We start from the raw sequence: 20,285 nt of genomic DNA, 5'->3' as shown, positions 1-20,285 counted from the left end.
CGCAGTAATGTAGATGATGCATAAATTGTGTCCATTTAAATTGTTGAGATTATGTATTTATAATATACTATACATATAATATCAAAAGATAGGTTTCAAGCAACCATTGAATGAAAACTTTTAGAAAAATGAATAACTGTGATTACTATTTTTTTAATATTAGTATAAGATATGAAAATTTATTAATTAAATAACTTGAATAAAATAATAATGAAATAAATAAAACCCAAATAGGAAAAATAATGGAAAATAAACATCAAACGTATAAAAGACATCAACGCGTCGCGTTGTTATAAAAACTCTATGCAATAACAATTAATGTTTCATAAACACATTTCAACCAAAAAAAAGTTATTCTGTAACGTCTTTCCGTTTAAATGAGTGTCGTAGATAATTATGTACGTCGTTCATTAAAATTTTATTGACACGAAGCCTATGTTTGAATAAAATATTTCAACTGCTAACATTCTAAATGTCAATTTAGAATTCAACGAAAGTATAACGTGACATTTTTTAATTTCCATTTAATAAAATGTCAACATGTCTATGTACGTCATTTATAATAAGATCGATTAAGAACAATACTGAATTATTTATAAGCACGGAATGGTGGATCTAGGAAAAAACAAACTATCGATCCCATGTGTCATTCCATTCGTCTTATCCATAGTTTAAACTTGGAGTCGGACCCCGCTGAGTTTGTTTTTCGAGGGCCCTTGTGTACCTTTATCGATAATATTTATCAGGTGATTAAAATTTCGACGTCCGTAAGAACAACAACGCAGGCGCAGCAAGACGTCATTTTTAATTTAAAAATCGAGTAATAACATATACCGTGAGTTAAGGTTGAGAATAAAATTAAAACAACCCTATCGCTTTATAACTTTGTGGTTAACGAGATTGTTAAGTTAGTTCAAAATATTATTCAATATTATGAGCCTGTTTACTGGACGTATGTAAAGTTTATCCTTCACATAAGTTACGAATAGACTTTATGGCAGTAGAGTAAAATAGGTCATTAGGGTTTGTTTTACTTAAATTATTAAACTACAAGTTTTAGATTCATATCGCGAATAAAGTATCCCTTAAGTAAATTGGATTGCAATGGTGAAAAAGAAACATCATAAGCTTTTATCTCTTGGATGCCGTCATTCATCCTTCTAGTGCTACTGGGGGAGTTGGGGATAGGGTCGGCAACGCGCTTGCGATGCTTTTGGTGTTGCAGACGTCTATAAGCTACGGTAATCGCTTAGGGGAAAATCGGGATAGATGCCTCACTTTTCGAAATAGCCACCTAATTTGAAAAATATGATTTTTATACGAATAATTTTTATTAATGTAGCTAGCTCAATCCTTTATGTTGAATTATTACTATTTTTTTAACCTACCCAATGCAGATTAAGCAGAAATTAGCTTTTCGTGAACCCTTTTTTTGAGGATAGATGCCTACCTATATGGATAGTTGCCCCACCATGAAAATAGTGAGTAGGATAGATGCCCTTTAAACCGTGTAAACGAAAAACCCAAACCAAATGTTAGGTAGTTCTACTCCTAAAACATCGATTGTCTCCGAGAAACATGGGCCATAGTAATGAAAAACATTTTGTGTTTTTTTATATCTTTTAATTGTTATAATTAGAATATAATTTTTATATCACACAGATTACTATACCTAATTAAATTTTTAAAGCTTTTGTTTAACTAAAATATAAGCTCTTAAGTTTCAACAATATATATATATATATATATATATATATATATATATATATTAAACTAAATTTTATATATATATATATATATATATAAATTTAATTAAATTTTACAAGCATTTATTCAACAAAAGTATAAATTCTTAATTGTTGGTCTAAAATATTCATATTAAGTGTCAACATGCACATACTTTCTCATCGAAAGCTGACTGTAGGTTTTCTATAGTCCAAGAACATACTCGAGCTTGCATTCCTTCCTTTCTTTTATATTTTCGTGGCATAGTTCTGCTAGAATCAGTAAAACATCCAAACATAAATATACGCAAATACATTTAAAAAAAAATAACAGACACAAAAAAAATTTAAACATATAAACTTACTCTGTATATGGTGAGTGAAGGGATAGATGCCGCTAAGGGCACCTATACCTCAAAAAATCAGGGCAACTATCCTTTGTGATTAGGATAGATGCCCACATATTTTTTAAATAAATTATAAACAAAATAGCATCTATTTACAACTATATGTAGACTCAATGACCCAGTATATAGACGTGATAAAAAATATAACGGAATTTATTACTATTTATAAAATTATACAACCTTAAATACTAACCTTTAAAACTTTGACGTGTTTGTAAATTTCGCCACGGAGACAATTACACACACGAGCCAAACGCGTCCTTGCCACACGAATATCTGTAGATATCTGAGATACGGGGTGACTTCGACTCCTACTTATGCGATTAATTTTTATTTGTGAGTTCGGGATGTTAGGTTTTTAGAACATGAGGCATCTATCCCACTGCGGCATCTCTCCCGGTTTTACCATACAATCAGGTGAGCCGTACGTTTGTTTGTCGACTTGGTTATATGAAAAATAATAATAATACCTCAGATAGCTTTACGGCAACCGGTGAAACAAGCCATTTTTGCATTATTAATTGGTATAAACTTCATTGATATCAGATTTGATGTTGTATATAACAATGTAACATTAAATTTTAAGTTTCTCAAGTAAAAATAAAATACATACCAAAAATATTATTAAGTACGAATTATAATCGATTTAAAAGAAAAACCAAAATGTTTACTTCTATTAAATAATCTATACTAATATTATAAAGAGGAAAGATTTGATTGGTTGTTTGTTTGCATTGAATATGCTCCAAAACGACTGAACCGATTTGAAGAATTTTTTCACTGTTGGAAAGCTACTATCCGCGGGTGACACACTTATTTTCAAAAAAATTAGGGGAAATATTATTTTGAAATTTATATTAATTACCCAGGTGAAACCGGGGCAGGTCACTAGTAAATAATATATTTAAAATTGATGCTGAATATTTTATTCCATATAATGATTGACTATATTACATACCTTTTAATCCTTCTTCAATCAATCAAAAAAGTTATATATAATTCCGCAAATATGTGTAAATATCTAAAACGTAACGTCTTTAAGTTTATAATTTAATTTTACAATCAAATCGAGACCAAAAATGTCTATATTCAAGTTGGTTTCAAACTCACTTTGTCATTTAAAATAGTATACTAATTTTTTCATTAATTAGGTAATAATAGTTACTGTGAAGCTATCAAAAAACTACAAGATCGAGCTAAGTGGAAGTGATAGTTTAAAGGAAGACCCTGACAAAAGCAGCTAGTAATAACAATGACAAGCAGAAGTATTATTGTGAAGTTACCACAGACTTGGAATCTAGGTTCTGTCGAAGGAAATTGGCGACACTCAACAAGAATCTGCAAGAAACTCTACATTTATACAATGTTTCGGTAACAAAAATATAGACAGTAAATACTAACCTCATTATTTATTCCATTTTATCACCAATTAATCCATGATTAAATGAGCACTGTATGTTTTTGATAAAATTGGGCAAGAGAATTTATCTTCCTGTAATGCTCTTGATGTATTCGATACGGGCGGCTGAGTTCGCAACCACGATTGCTTATGTGAGATATGATAATGGGCTTTTAAGGTCCCAAGGGATTCGAGTAATCCTAATGAAATTTAGAGTATGTTTTCCCACGAGACGAAGGAACAAAAAAGAAGATCACAACTATGGTTATACACAATATTAATTTAAATTCAATAAATCATAGCAAGCATCAGTTACAAAAAATATAAGATTTATAATTATGTCCTTATATGATAACTTTATCATTTCCGCGTTTTCGTGCTTTAATTTTTATTGTATAATTGTTATAATAAAATAATTTTTATGTTTTTTTTTTAATTAATTACGTAAGTGTTACTATCCATAGTTGATTATACAAACAACCTAAAAATTAATGAAAAAAAATTACAAAAAAATCGAAAATAAAATTAAGTAAAATTTAAACTAATACGTATTTTATTTTACTATCTGTTTATTTTCGACAATTAAAAAAGCACGAGGTTAAAAACGTCAGCCTGGATTATCTGTGACAACGTTAGCGATACAATAAACAAGACTGTTGTGAAACGCTCGTCGAACTCGTTGTCACAGCGCGCCTCGCCGTCAATCACGTCACAATCATCGCACCACGCCTCGTTACCCGATAGAAAATGATACTAGAAAAAATTGTGAACGCTAAGACTGCGTTCGATAGACACCATTATTATTAATGATATTACACACACTTTTTGTATGAGTGTCTAAATTTTCATGGTCACAATTAATGCTTTTACTCCCACAGGCCTTGACGCAATTGTCATTTTGTATATTCAATATTTCAGCAGCGTCGCAGACATTATTGTATTATGCATAAGTGACATATTTTAAAATAGTCACAGTATTTATTATTATTACTGTCATATGAAATCTTAATATATATAAATCTCGTGTCACAATGTTTGTCCTCAATGGACCCCTAAACTACTTAACCGATTTTAGTCAAATTTGCACACCGTGTGCAGTTTGATCCAACTTAAAAGATAGGCTATATTTTATTTTGATATATTATGTTATTATTATATTTCAGAAAAAAATAAGGTGATACGAAGTTCGCCAGGTCAGCTAGTAGTATATATTATTAGAATTATTGTTAACATTCAGCAGCTTCTCCTCAAACCGAAGTTGAAGAAAGTAGACGAAAATAAAACAACATAACTTCTAAACAAACTTATTTGCACACTGTGTATTATTTTTCAAATGATTTATAAGATAAAAATTTGTATAATAGCTATTTCTAAAAATTCTAAGCTAATTAAATTTATTTTCTGCCTTTTAATATTTAGAACTTTTATTGTAAACCAGCAACATTTTAACGCTGTTCGTCTGAAAGTTTTGTTGTAGATCAATGGCGGCCGTGATTACAGCTTTGATGGTGCCGCCGCGGAATGCAAAATACAGTTCAAAGTCGCCGACTTACACAATCTGTGTTTAGGTGTATTATTAGGGTCATATTTTATTGGATGCGAAACAAGCTGATGTGTGGAGCAATTAGCATTTTACTAATTATGAGACAGATAAGTGACATTTGAAAAATGTTCCAAGATAGAGCTGAGTTTGTAGTATTTTCTTACATTTATTTGAAAATAATATACACGTATATTGTTGCAGTTAACATATACACACACTGTGTATTGTCACAGCACTGTTTTGTGGCTGTTGCGCTGGCGGTTGCGGGTTTGGTCCCCGCACATGACAAACATTTATATTGGCCATGCAGATGTTTGCCGTGGTCTGGATGTTTGTGCAGTCTTTGTGGCTCTCTCCACCGTGCCGCGGAGAGCACGTTAAGCCATCGTCGGTCCCGGTTGTTATCATGTACACCTGATAGCGATCATTACTCATAGTGGGGAATATATCCGACAACCTGCATTGGCGCAGCGTGGTGGATTAAGCTCTGATTCACATGGGGAAAAAGGCAAGCAATAGGATATTACAGGCTGAAGCGAAGCGAACATATGTATGTATTATTAAAAAAATAAAATACTTAATGACAAAAAAATAGAAATCATTCAATAAGTGAAAGGTATAGAAATAGATTACTTACGTAAAATCATTTTGTGTGATTCCAATTTTATAAATAAATTAGTAAACATTTTAACTCTTAAAGTTTATCGAGCCCATTGTTACAATTTATACCTAAAGCAAAATATAAAAAAGTTTGCATCATAAAATTATTACGCGTAACAATTAGACGCAAACATTCATTCTATAAATAAGCAAAACTTGCCACTAGAGCTGTTTATAATATATCATAAACTAACAACCGGTCGCTTGCTTGAGCTTTTATTGCGAAATTATTCAAAACTAGGTTCAACTAGGTATTTTAAATTAAAGCATTATCTATATAGAGAACTTATATCTTATAATACTAAGTACAGTAGATTTACTTATAACGGGATCCTGTTGATTCTCATCTGTTTTAAAACTTATAAAATAAAATAAAAAATAATACAAACATTCTTTCTTGTATTAGATTATATTCTTACGTAAAAACTATAAGTGTTATATTTGTGTAATATTTAAATTTAAATACATTTATTTCGAAATTTTTCAATATTATTTATAGGTACATATTTAAAATTCACAACTTAAGAACTAAATATTTATAAATACAAATTATGAGCGTGATATCATCCGGTACAAATCATGTTGACATGGAATAATGCCAAGAACTGGCAGCATTTTTCCGTTTAATCGCTAAGCCGATTCTCTGGGCAATAAATGCACCAATCCTCTTGTCACCAGTGGAGGCAATAAGACGAGGAGTTGAATCTTTATAACATTTTTAGCACTTCTACTCCAAGGTCCAAGTGTTTCCGACCGCACCAAGATGTATTTTGTAATTAGTGACCAATATTTGTGCTGTTTAGCCGTTTCAGCTTTTTTCGCCGCGGCTACGGCGGGAAAACCTACCGGAACACAGGAAGGCCGTGTAATTCGAAAGAATTCCTTCCACCTTCTGTCCGCAGGGATATCTGCGTGCAAAGCACAGTGGAACAATTCTAAAGCAATTCTAAAACTCAGTCTAAATGTGTCCCAAGGTTAATGTATAAACACTATTATATTAATAGCTCTAACATATTTTTACGATAGTCTTTTTACCGTACAGCTTAGCGATCATCAAAAAACAATACAATTTAGATCATTCATTCTCATTGGCCTTAGTCCGTCTATTGTAGACGATTTAGATAATGTCAGACAGACACTGTGTCGCCTAGGTCACTCTTCAGGAATACGCAGAGTTGCCTAAGCTCTGCGCCACCCTCTCGACCTCACCGGCTAGGCCCACAGGAACGACGACTCGATACGTGTGGAGCCAGTTCTGCTGCAGGAGTTTTTCGCATTTTAGAGTTATGCCACGACTGCTTGACGGAGACCCCATTCCGGGTTTCAAATGAAGTTTTCCTTCTCCAGGACCTTGAAACGGAAGTTGAGATGGAGATATGAGTTAGATGGAGCTAAAGAAGTTTTACTTCAGTCGCTCAGCTTAAAGCACACTTGTTTTTGAAATAGCTTTGATAAGGTGTTGGTCTGTAGCCTTGTAAAATTCACGGAACATAAATTGTATCTGAATTAAGTAATAACTCAAGCCGTGAACTTGTTACGACCGTACATCAACACTATTTAATTATGATACGTGCAGATAAAGTATACAAATAAGATTTAATTGTAGATTTTAATAATTAAATTAAATTTTAAGATAATCTTTTAGTTCACTTCTTTTAATATAAGTTAACTAATTGTTTATTAAATTTATTGAATTTTTAAAAAAATATCATTTCAAATTCTAATAGTTAGCAGTGAATATTATTTTAATGAGATTATTAAGTTTAGTTTAGTTATATAAATCAATTAATGCTTGCTCTTTTTAAGATAATTTATTTTAATTCTTATATTACTTTTTCTAAAATACCTAAAATAAGCGATAAATTTTCTCCTACTCACATCATCACATCTTATTATATAATGTGTTATAAAAATAAAAATGACTTTAATAGTTTTAATTTGTTTTTTATTCAACACTTGAAGTGTTGTCGATGTAGGTATGGTATGCGTTGTTCGCGCATCAAAATTCGCCACGGGCTTTTAGATTTAACGCGTTCTTCACACGGCTCGCATGTTAGACGAACCTGATATAAACTCCATTGCCTTTATCACTCGATGTGGTTCGTAAACTTTAGGTGTTATTAAATTATGGCCAATAATAACTATTTATAAATGTATAACATACTTTTTATTGGGTATCTACATACACAACAACTGCTATGAAAACTTGAGATTCAAGTTTTTATATAAATTTTATCATTGTAAATATGTATAATGTTTATTTAAAGGCTAAATTGATATGAAATAAATGCTTTGTTATGTAATAAAAGAAAAAAAAGTAAAAGAAAGCGTCTAATTCTTTTATTCATAGTCCATAGCTTATTATTTTAATCGAAATAGTTAATACCAATTGTTAAAATAGTCAGATTCGAACCTACAACTTTTTCATTGTCGTATTAAGGCAGTCTATTTACCTACAATTATTAAATTTGTTATTATTACTAAGGTATATAACAGTTAACAGTAATTATTAAATTGTATATAATATAATGTACGATACTATGTAGTTAGGTTTAATACGTTTGAAACAGAAGTAGTTTTTTAAAGTAGGTATTCAACAAATCCAGATCAAAAACTAACGAGGCTCAAAATCTCGTTTCCTAAATTGGCCAACATCATAAAATATAATTATAGGTACATAAGTACAACGAGAATGCGTTGACCCCGCTCTATGTACGATCTCGTTTAATCGAATTTATGAACATTATTTTACATACAATCGACTCTCATTTCTTTCGAAACATAATAAGCTGACTCGAATTGTATTGTTGAAAAAGGGAGACGCATAAATATTGAATCACGATGTTTTATGTAAAAGATAACGATGTAAGTCGATAGGATAAGAAATTTGATCACGCTTCAATTATTATTTAGTTAAAATCTTGTAAAATAGGTACGTAACAATCAAACTTAGAAATTTTACCTCACATAACAATGAACTGCTTATTTAGATATAAAATAGGTATAAATTGAAACTGAATGCTTACAAAAAAATATCAAATTATTATTTACTTTACTAAGCACATATCTACTAGTCTATAAATTATACATCGGATTACGATCTTATCTCTTAACACTGTCTTTATAATAAATAGTACGCAGTTAAAATTAACAATATATATTTATTATTACATTACAAACACAAATTAAGAAGAATTCATATTCTAGTTAGTCCGTGTTATCTTAGATCGTAAGACACGACGTAAAAATATCTCTGCTGTAAAATAATTTGTAAAACAAGGTCTTTTATCCCTTTTTCCCCAAATGAAATTAATTTGAGTGTGAAAAAGACGGAGATAACAACAAAAGCCATACATAGTTGTATCCCGCGGCGTAGACATGTGCATCTGCTTAGCGGGAAGCGAGAGTTGATGGAACAAGAACGGTATTGAGTAAATCTTGGATTTAATATGTTCTTTAAAAAGAATTAAATGTCTTAAACACTAGTACTTTATGCCGTAAAAGTTTTTGAACTGATATCTTTTGCTTCATAAAAAATACGAACGTACAATAATGTAAGCCATTTTGATATAACCTAAATCACTACATAGTATAAAACAAAGTCGCTTCCCGCTGTCTGTATCCATAGATCTTTAAAATTAGGCAACGGATTTTGATGCGGTTTTCGGTAAATAGACTGATTCCAGAGGAAGGTTTATATGTATAATACATGCGTAATATAGTAGAGGAACGCTGATAGTTTTAGAGGTTTCTAATATGATGTCGTAAATAAATACATTTTTTGTGCTTACATTTCAAGTATTAACTTTACATTTAGTATCAGCATTGCACCCGTATTATAATAAAACGTATATATATTAAAACGAATAAACATAGTTTATAGAAAAATTAAATCATATAATATAAACGAAATAGAGCTTGCGCATTTTATGTTTATTTATATTTAAAAAAAGATGATGAAACATTTTATCATGAGCCTGTCCAAACATTATCCTGTCCGACGCATCCCAAAGCATTTCGGGCGGCTTCGGCTCCATGTTTAAATTACGACTGTCGGGATTTCTGCTTACGATCAATAAATCAATAAATATATGCGCCTATGTCCGTCCGTCCGTCAGACATTAATGGAAATCACTGTTTGTTTAGGATCGATCCCCGCGCCATGGCTGTTATTTAACGGGAGCCATTTTGAAAACGTAAAATCACCTATTTCAAGAAATACATACACGTTTTAAATTCATATAATGTAACTTTAGTATAATATTACGGCTTATAATGAATACAAAATAAACGTTGTGTAGACATGAGTTGTTGCAGCTTCCAAATATCATGTTACAGTGTGACTTGTGTGGTTGTGGGTATTTTTAGAATTAAACAAGAACATGGCAACGCATTCGTTTATTCAAAATAGTTTTCTTATTTAGGATTCTTTAATTTATGAACGTCTTTAAAAGTTACAGAATTAAACATGTATCTACGAACAAAAAACTCTATGCTTAAATTTGACAGAAAAAAATTAATTTTAGGGTATTTGAGATTCTAAAATATAGTGCGTACAAGGTTAATATTATGTATTAAATCTTTGTTCCATTATATGCATTTCTTCACTATAATTTAAAAATGTACCTGAATATCCGTATTGTAGATTAAATTTATACAAGAACAGTTACAAATATTAATAATTAGGATAACCGCACATGTGTACAAAACATTCACTTTGCCCGAGGCTACACACATATTTTTTTTCCACCAGCCATACCCCGGCTGAGAGACAAAAAAGCCTACCTGATCTCCCAAGCCCCGCCACAATCCCTCTTTTATTTAACTGAACGACGCAACATTTCAACTTGTCTTCCAAAACGAACAATTTACTAACAAAGACCGCCGTTTTCTGAGAAAGAAACTAGCCCTGTAGAAAATCTAAAATTGAAAATACTAAAACCGTCTGGGTCATGTAAGGAATAGGTTCTTGTTTTGTTTAGAACACACGATTTACTGTTTTGAGAATTGAATCGGTCGTTCAGGAATATTTATTGCTTTGAATTGTAACAAACGAAATATTTAAGTCAATCCCAATTTATATATATATATATATATATATATATATATATATATATATATATATATTTATATATATATATATATATTGTCAAAGTCAATTTATATATATATTATTTATATATTTCAAATTCAATCAATCAATTAGTAATAGTAGTAGTCAATTTATTTATATATTATATTTGTTTATAATTTTTCGTCCTAAAACCTAAAAATAATATAATCTATTTAATTAATAAATAATTAGATAATGATAAATAAAACCATAATTACATGAAGTGTCCACTTTAAGCTAAAAAAAAAACGTATTTGAATTTGAGCTGATAAATGATAAGTATTTTCCAAACGATTAATAATTAGAACAAATAGAAATTGAAAAGCACGTAAAGTTTTAAATGCGAACGAAAAATCGAATAAATTACAATTTTTTTTATCTTAACGGAAATTTCTCGGGATAGTGTTGCCGGTGTGAAAATGAGCTGTGAAAGCTTTTAAAACAACTCAGTGGTTGCCTGGCTTGTTTGTGGGAGTAGGCGCTAAACACAGGCGCATCCGTTCATGTAAGGTGACGCTATATTTGTGACTCTTAAAGATTAATTAATCCTGAAACTTTATTTATGACCGTGACAGGAATTAATTACCTAACTAATAAAAGTGGAACGAATGGAGTAAAAATAGGGACTTAATCTAAAAAAATATGTTAAGTTTTGCTACTAAAACTGATTAACTTTTTATGCTTCCTTTAACGAAAATATAACACAGTTTACTAGTAGATAATAAAATAATTATGGTACATTAACGTTACATTTTTAAGTAAATTATTATGGTCACCCCTGATTCTTGGAGTTACGCTGTGCATGCGATCTCATTGTTGTATTCCCGATAAGAGCTTTCACTTACATTAGCGACTTGAGATTGCTCACTAGACAGTCTATACATTTCAAACAAAACATTTTGCATTATTAAAAGGAAAAATTTGCCTATTTGTTTTTAATCGCAATTTGAAACTACTGATGGTTATATTTTATACAGAATAAATTTAAACAAAATGCTGTTTTTATTTAAACTTATAAGAAAGTCATTCAAATATTACTAAATTACGACTCATAGTAGCAAAAATATTGTCATAATTGTAAACTACAGCAAATGACATTTTTTTTAAATACATTATATACATTTTTTTTTGTAGACACCAAGTTATTTTACATAAAGAAATTGATTCTATTTAGATATAAAGTTTCAATATCACACTTTATTTAAAAAAAAAACTATAATAGCTTGAACAGGAACGCTGATAGCTTTCTATAAATAAGAAACGTATTCCGTAAACCAATAAAATGGGTAATTTATTCTATTATAACAGAAATTACGTAGCGAGGCTATATGCGTAATTCATGAGATGATCTTGTTTTGTATTTGCAGCAATTTACTAAAGATAATAAGGAGTTGATTGCTGCCTACCTAGACATTAACATTAATTTTAAAATTTTCTGTCAAGCATCCAGTTCTGAGGCGGGTCTACGTATAACCGTCCTTAATTACACGGCTATCCATCATCGAAAACCAACAAACGAGGTTGTTTCAGAGACCAGCCCACCCACTGCCGAGGTATAATTCGGTTGGCCTTCAGTACACGATTTTACGTGGAACTTCGTTTAAATAGGCCTCATTTAATTACATAATGGGAACCAGTTCACTGTTTTTAACGACATTAAGTCAAAATACCAATCAAAAATGCTTCTGTTTGTATGTAAGTCCTTGTCTGTGAGAGCAACAGATTGTCGAATATATATTTGAATAGCATGATGCCATATAAAAATCTAAAGTATGGCCATAATAAAATCAGCTCACACTTCAAGAATCCTATTACGTTTTGACAGCGACGATACTCGTATGCGACCAATCTCGTAAAACAGGATTGTAAAGATTATATTACAGATTACGGTAACTAAACACGTGAGGGAGAAAGTGATAAATAGTGTAACCTAAGTTCAAAGTCGGGCGAGTATTGTATAACAATGGAGATCGTATCGCCGCCACGAGCGGAGCCGTGTTGTGGGTATCTCAGAGCGTGCATCGTGGTAACAAGCCTGATTTACTACAGTACACTCAAAAAAATTTAAATGAATCTTTGGCATGATAACAAAAAAAGGGTTGCTATGTAAAAAATGTAATAGTTACAAATTAAAAATGAACTTAAACATGTCTAACTTTTGTAATGTTACCCATAAACATTACATAATATATACAACGATTGTAAAAAATAGGTGTTAATTCTTAAACTCAATAAATTTACTATTAAATTATGTTCAACTGAACACAATTACATCTACAAGAGCCTAGGTTATAAATTAAGAATTAAAAAAAAATCCCAGTCATATATTTAACCCAATACAAATAAAACAGTGTCGCCTCTACCACTTTCGGGTATACTTTGACCAAGAAAGCGAGTTCCAATAATGAGTAGAGTTCGATAGCATCTCAGGCGGCGCGATCACCGCAACAGATATGCAGAATCCTTTCTCGGTTCCTTTGTGTTTCGAAGGTGAACACGACCGTCGGCTATTTTACTTCTCGACTATCCTTCGATCTCGGTTTCCAACTAAATCAAAACCAGCAAAGGAAGCTGTTTGTTCTGCGTAGCCACTGATCTAGGACTTATAAAACGATAGCTTTGATTGTTAGTGTCCTAAATGTTTATCTAAGATTTATAACGCAAACAGAGATAAAATATCATATCAGTTTTATTATATAACAAGGCGACGACTTTATGGTTAGTGCAAAGCTCTTTATATGAATCGTAGAGTGATCTTTTACAGCCCACAATCTTCATTAATGAACAAGTTTTATAAAGCATTTTTTTTATCAGACAGGCAGTCTGAGGTTAGAGCGTTTTTGCAAACTGTTTAACTTTATAATACGTATAGGTTGGTATAGACTGCATGCACGGTTACCTGCATTATTAAAAAATAAATAATATATACATAAATATAATATAAAGTTAAATATAAGATAACAAAAACACAAGCAAACAGTATCATTAAAATAAAATAATGAAACCTTTTTAAAAAACCAGTGAATTAATTTTAACGTTTCAATAAGGCTTAAAATTCCAAAGAATTCTATAAACAGAAACAACAAATGAAATAGAAAATTAACTTACAGTCGTAATCATAATAACGAAACAACAGTATAATAGATAATAACCAATTCATAAATTGAAAGTTGGAACAAGGATTTGCGATCTCGTCTTTCGATGTATCGCCTGGTTGTTACCAATGAAAATTATTCTGCCAGTGCAAACTACAGTGATTACGATGGAGCGAGCCTCAGGGAACGACGTCCGTGCTTATTGCCGGATGATTGAAGACCCTCCGCCTTCGATGCGGTTTTTGAGTGAGAGAGACGGCATATCCCTCTTATAAGTGGATAAGAGATGACACGAGTTCAGCATCTGATTAGCATCCCAATTACGGCGCGGGCGCAGGGGATCGAATCTTTTCTTATAGAGCTGATCAATGCTGGTTGTATTGTCGATTGTTTATGTATTTTTATTATTTAATTTATATCTGAAAAAAATTAAACTACGCACATATAATCAATATAAAAACCTAATAATAATAACAATAAATCAATTTATGCATAGTTATGGAATGAATATAATTTCTTAATATTTACAAGTATACCTTACATTTTATACTTTACATCGATACTTCAAAATTCAGTAAACATGCATACCTACCTACCTATGATAAAAATAATTTTATATTTCGTCATTACAGTATTAATGTACACGTGTTTTCTTTTAAAATTTTATTAGTAAATTCCTTTAGTAATAAATTCCGTTTTATCGATAGTTTATTAATTTATACCGTCGCCAGGCGCGGCCCTACTAACGAGCATACCATTCGGTGCAGGGCGGAGAGTTCGTGTTAAGATTACATCGGCTGCCGCAACGAAATTTAAAATAAACAAGAAATTATGAACTGCACCAAGATTACATATCAGCGGTACCACGTTGCGAAACTAGTTAATGTATTTTAAATATCGAATACACTATAATATCAATATTTTGTTATTTATAAAAAATTTAAAATTAAACTTATTTTCTTACTTTGTAAGTAAGATAAATTAAAATCCATTGAAGTGGTTGATTGCATACAAACTTTACTCTGCCAACTTCTAACAATTTGCATAAACTTTTCAAATCTCACTATGCTATTAAATTATTATATTTACAAAAAATTTCTAAGGTAATATTCACGAACAACCAGATGTAACATAACACATTACTTTATCGCAAGAACCTCGTCTCCGGTACTCCCTCTAAATGAAAATAAAATTACTGTTATTTACGAATAGCATAATAATGATACACGAGCAGAGTTTTGAATTTTCTAAACTAAAACGATTATGCTCCGTACTATTAAGGTCGGGTTACAAAAACACGGAAAATAATATATTAAAATATTGTAAAATAAAATAGCTTTAATTCAATTTCTGAATTTACAACATTATATTGGATTAAATATTTTAGATGTATTTTAAATCAGAATTATTAAATCATTATAAAATATTAAATCATGTTTAAAATAATATAAAATACATATACCATCTGTAATATGTGCTTTAAACGTGTAATATTTATAAGTTTTTCATAGTAGTGCCTATGAAAACCATGTGCACCAAGCGTTACAGATCATTGCACCGAGTTGAATAGGGCCTTCGCGTGGATACAAAACCAATTTGGTATTTCTCATTACGCTCAGACCACAATATGCTGTGCCAGCTAACTAGTTCTGATATGTCATTATACTGCACTCGTTGTATAAACAAGAAATCTATTGATATATTCATAATGGCAACTTTCGCTCATTAACTTTATGTTTTGAGGTTCTTGAGGTCACGCTGTCATAGTATAGACATTATTTCTATAATTTACCTGTACTTAGTAACGTAATAACTTTAACGTAATAACTAATTAAAATTAACAATCATACCTTTTCCTATCAAATATTTCATCAAACAAATAATGATAGATAAAAATTTCAGTTTATTAATCTCATGTTCAGGAATTCGAATCTTTTTAGAATGTTTTAATAATATTTTATTTATTAATGTAAACTATAGGAAGTTAGTTATAAAGCATTACGGTACGAGTAGGGCTCATAGAATTGTGTTGGTAAACAGTAAGAAAACCCTAATCTATAACATCGAAAGTAGGTTTAAATATACTCGTAGGCCTGCTATTAATTAAAATGCTGTTAATATTTTAAATAGTATAATTACTGGACGAATTGATGAACCTTCAGTCAAACTGGTGAAATGATTGATGATATTTTTCATAATATTAATGAGTAGGTATCCATACCACGAACTGCTCATCTTAGTCGTTGTGCAAACTTGACAGACGGACTTAGTAATATTTAGATATGAAACGGATAGCAGTTTAGCCAGATACCACGAACCGGATATTCGGGTAACCTTGTAGCCGGTTAGCCGGATATTTGGCGGGCGAATATCCGGCTAACCGGCAACAATTTACGTAAATTGATAGAGATCTAGATTATTATACAGGCTACCTTTTATGCCGACATATCCACGAAATCAAAAATAATCCAGGTGAAACCGTGAGAAGCGTCTCATATTAGTACCTATTCATAAATGTGCCAATGTTCCTATAAATGTTTGCCATCTCCTTCCACGTTCTTCTTCCTTAGCATGCTTAACATGTAACCGCTTAAAAATAATTTAGCAATCGAAACTGTCAGAGCGTAAAAAAATGATCACGTAAACACATTTAAATAAAAAGAACAGACACAGTACAACTATCAACAGCGAGCATTAATATCTGTCGGTGGGCCTATCAGATACGCTGTGAAAGAACACCGCAGAACGTAAATCTACGTAAAGTTATCATAACGAGCTGGATCTATAAGAAAATGAGTATTTCTCAGAAATTAATAACGTCCGCCATAAACTGTAAGCTGAACGAGTTTCTGAGACGAGGTGACGGTAATAATTAGGTGTCATTTGAGAGAATTGTTGATTAAAATATGTAAAATTTTGAAACTTTATTAGTGTTCTAAAGTTTAAAAATAGTATAACGCAACATTTTTATTCGTTTTAAGAGAAATACATATACATAATAGTTAGTTTAGTAGTTGAATAAAAATTCACAATAAGTTTATCATTACAAGTAAGATACAACTGAAAATGGATTTCACGTTAACGTTATAAAATATACTAGACTCTTTGTTTTATTTTAAATCAAGCGTATCTGCATACAAGTCACACAAAAAAAAACATTTTTTTCTTGAATATCCTTAAATCGATAAAAAAAAAAAATAAAAAAAAAAATATTCTACCAATTCTTTTTTACTATTTATTATTTGTTAAAAAGCGATAAGAGTATAATAATAATAAATCAATACATTTAAACACAAGCACAAGAATTTACACTGATTACTTTTTACGACAAACAGCTACTTATAATGAGGTCCGGTTAATGCATTTAACTATAGAACCCTAAAAAAGTTTATGAGCGCATAGAACTCCTACAATTAGCGTCCTTAACTTACGTTCAAAGAAATGAAATAAAAGTCCTCCCATCGAGGGTGCTGCTATTTTCGAAGGGTATTAATTACTTCCTTAAAGGTACAAAGAATTTATACGGACATGCGATATGCTAAGTATTTATGCTGAATCTCGTATCATGCTAATAAATAACATATGAGTAATATGTAACTAATAAAAGCACATAATTATATAAACATTCTATAATTCCATCATCTTTTAAGTAACAAATGTAAAAATATTTCGGAGACGCAATTGCTATTGGATTCCACGATGTGTTGTGTGCCCGCTTTTGACTAGTGTAGTTGCCTGTGAAGTGATTTATTGAACCTCGTTTATTTTAGTTCTCAATTCCTTCGTTTTTATGGCCCGTCTTTTCCACGAGAAAAAATCAGAAACAGTTTTTCAAAGAACTTTTATGATTTATGTTAATAGTTAAAAAACCTGTTCTTTTAAATAAAATTTTGACCAAGGACTTGTTACTGTACTGAAAAGGACGTTAAATTATATAGGTATTCGTTAGTTTCACATAAATGACAGATAGTGCAAAGAAAGATCAAAGCTAATGCCGGTCAAGAACGTTAAAAAATTCCATGTTTAAAATAATGGTCGACGCAACATAACTGGACAATAAGTCCGTTTGCTTTAAATTTTTACAGAGCGTAACTTATTGCTATGAAACAAAAGGTAAACTCCAGTAGCTTTTCGAGAAATTTGAGCTTTACTATTCATATTCAAATTTGTCTTTTAATTTAGTCAGCTTCCTGACGGTAAACTGACATTATTTTTTATTTTAAAAATTTGTTTCAATAGTTTCTTGGATTTGTTAGACGGTACAGTTGAACATAATTTATTGGTGACAAAAGTTTAGATTTATTTATAGACAGGATGGATTCAATGGAGCAGGTATCAGATATCCAAAGGTGTAATAGGACCATTGTAATTTCGGACTGGTCTTCCAGGGGATTCCTATTGTTCGTTTTGCGATTTTTTGTGAGTATTCATAATATAAAAGTTTTATTCTTGACGGTCCTTTTGCAAAGTATTTTAATTTTACAAGTATAAAAATATTTATTATTCATACACAATATTTTAAATTGTTGCCTATAAATTATTATTTAAAGTAGAGTATAAGCTTGTAGCCACAAGTTTACAAAGTACTTAAAACAAACCTCCTTGCTTGGTTTCAAGTTTGTAACGCAGATGGTTTTCATTACAAATCTATAAATTATTTCTTATCTGATAAGTTAGTATATTTTAAATAAATAATATGAAAAACTTACCAAACCGAAGCTGCTAAGCCGAAGTAATACAGCAATAAGAAGACGACAGCACAATTAGGGTTGGCTAATCCATCATGTGCAAGCAACATCCGTGTTGGCGACGTAGAGTCCTTGGCACAACCGGCTGCCGTGCGGCCGGCTGCAGCACGAACACCCCATCCTGCTGCGGCTGCACATCTGCAAAGTGCTACCAGCACCAGAGCTCTTTCACCGGCTCCACCTCTATCTCCACAGGCCAATTGTGCCCCTACAGCCGCAAGGGTACATGCAAAACTCAATGCAGCCCACGTCGCCAGCCACACTTCTGCCGCTTTGCGTTCTCCGCTTTCCCATAGTACTTCTGCGTCACAGAATTGTGCACATCGACCCGATCCTCTGACCCAAACCCAACTATTTGGTTTCACAAGTTGCCTGCAAGCACCTCTACCGACTGAATTGGTAGCGTCAAGTGGAATGTTCCCTAAAGGTGGCGCACGTTCACCTGGACCTTCCATACACATATGTTCGTGATTATTCTCCGCTGGGAACAGAGAACAGTCTAATTCTGCCGGCCACGGGAAACCGAAACCTCTTAGGACCGGATAACATCTTGCGTAAACACTCTCACATAGACCTCTACAAGGTCCGATAGGTAAAGCAACCTTATCGGTGCACATGGGAACATAAACCGAACACAAAAATAAATGTAACTGTGATGAACATCCGTATTGTACGAGTGGACTAAAAGTTTGCAGCGTCACATCAGCATCTGCTTGAAGTGTATGTCGAGCCAAGTTCGGCATTCCAGTTTGATTGTATCCAATGTTCTTGCACATCGCCACTTTAATAGGTTCACATGTCCTCACAGAAGCCTCAGCGGCTGTTTCGAAAACGAAGGTCACAGAGAAAAATAATAAAATTAAACACTGCATTTTTAATTTTGTTAATAGTCACATAACAAATTGCATTGTATCGTAAATATTTTCGCGCGGGTTTTCTTCGAACGCTGTACGTGTGCACCGTAACGCGTCTATAGACGTTATGCTGCGATCAGCCGCCACTCCGCGGGGAGAGCTCCCTGCTACAAACTACAAAAACAAAAAGGTCGGCAGGTATGCGCGATACTATCAGAAGGAAAGGGAGGGAAATTAGTGAGGAGTCGTGACTCGTGGCGCGGTCGCTGTCCAAAGCGGTGCGAGTCTCGTTATATGAACAACCGTCCTCATCCTCGGCTTGCCCGATGCTTGTTATCAAAACATAAAGAGACACGTACACTGTGCGATTTGAATTTAATAACATTTTAACAGCGTAAAATTTAAAATTCATATAGACATTGCTTAATTTTCGTATATCACATTTCATATAATACATTAATATACTTAAAACTACCGAGACGAAAACAAAAACCTCAAGTAATTATGATAAAATACTTTAAAGATTAATAAAAATAGTTTTAAAGTATTTTAGTTTTCCGTTCACAAGTTACGTAAAACCAAAGTTCTAGTTGTATTAATAAAGACGATAATTGTGTTTGCTAGCAAACGAAAAAAACCGACTTCAATTACATCGACGAGTTATAAAACGTAAATAGACGAAAAATTAACAAACGTACTAGTCGTCACTACGATTTTCGAGGGTTTCCCTGAATTTCTCTGG

At 31.8% G+C, this 20,285-nt stretch overlaps 1 protein-coding gene across 1 annotated transcript in view; it reads right to left on the bottom strand.

Annotated features, from left to right (window-relative positions):
• The window catches only part of LOC123660534 (frizzled-4), a 34,465-nt gene extending 14,904 nt beyond the window's left edge, over nucleotides 1-19,561 (bottom strand). Inside the window, exon 1 of the mRNA XM_045595591.1 lies at nucleotides 18,651-19,561. Within this exon, the coding sequence (XP_045451547.1) occupies nucleotides 18,651-19,561 (911 nt within the window). The remainder of the gene's footprint in view (nucleotides 1-18,650) is intronic.
• Between the last annotated feature and the right edge of the window lie 724 nt (nucleotides 19,562-20,285).

This window comes from Melitaea cinxia, chromosome 15 (genome assembly GCF_905220565.1).
Source record: "Melitaea cinxia chromosome 15, ilMelCinx1.1, whole genome shotgun sequence".
Classification (NCBI taxonomy): domain Eukaryota; kingdom Metazoa; phylum Arthropoda; class Insecta; order Lepidoptera; family Nymphalidae; genus Melitaea; species Melitaea cinxia.
The sequence above is the reverse complement of the archived record's forward strand: the minus strand, read 5'-3'. Positions and strand labels throughout refer to the sequence as shown.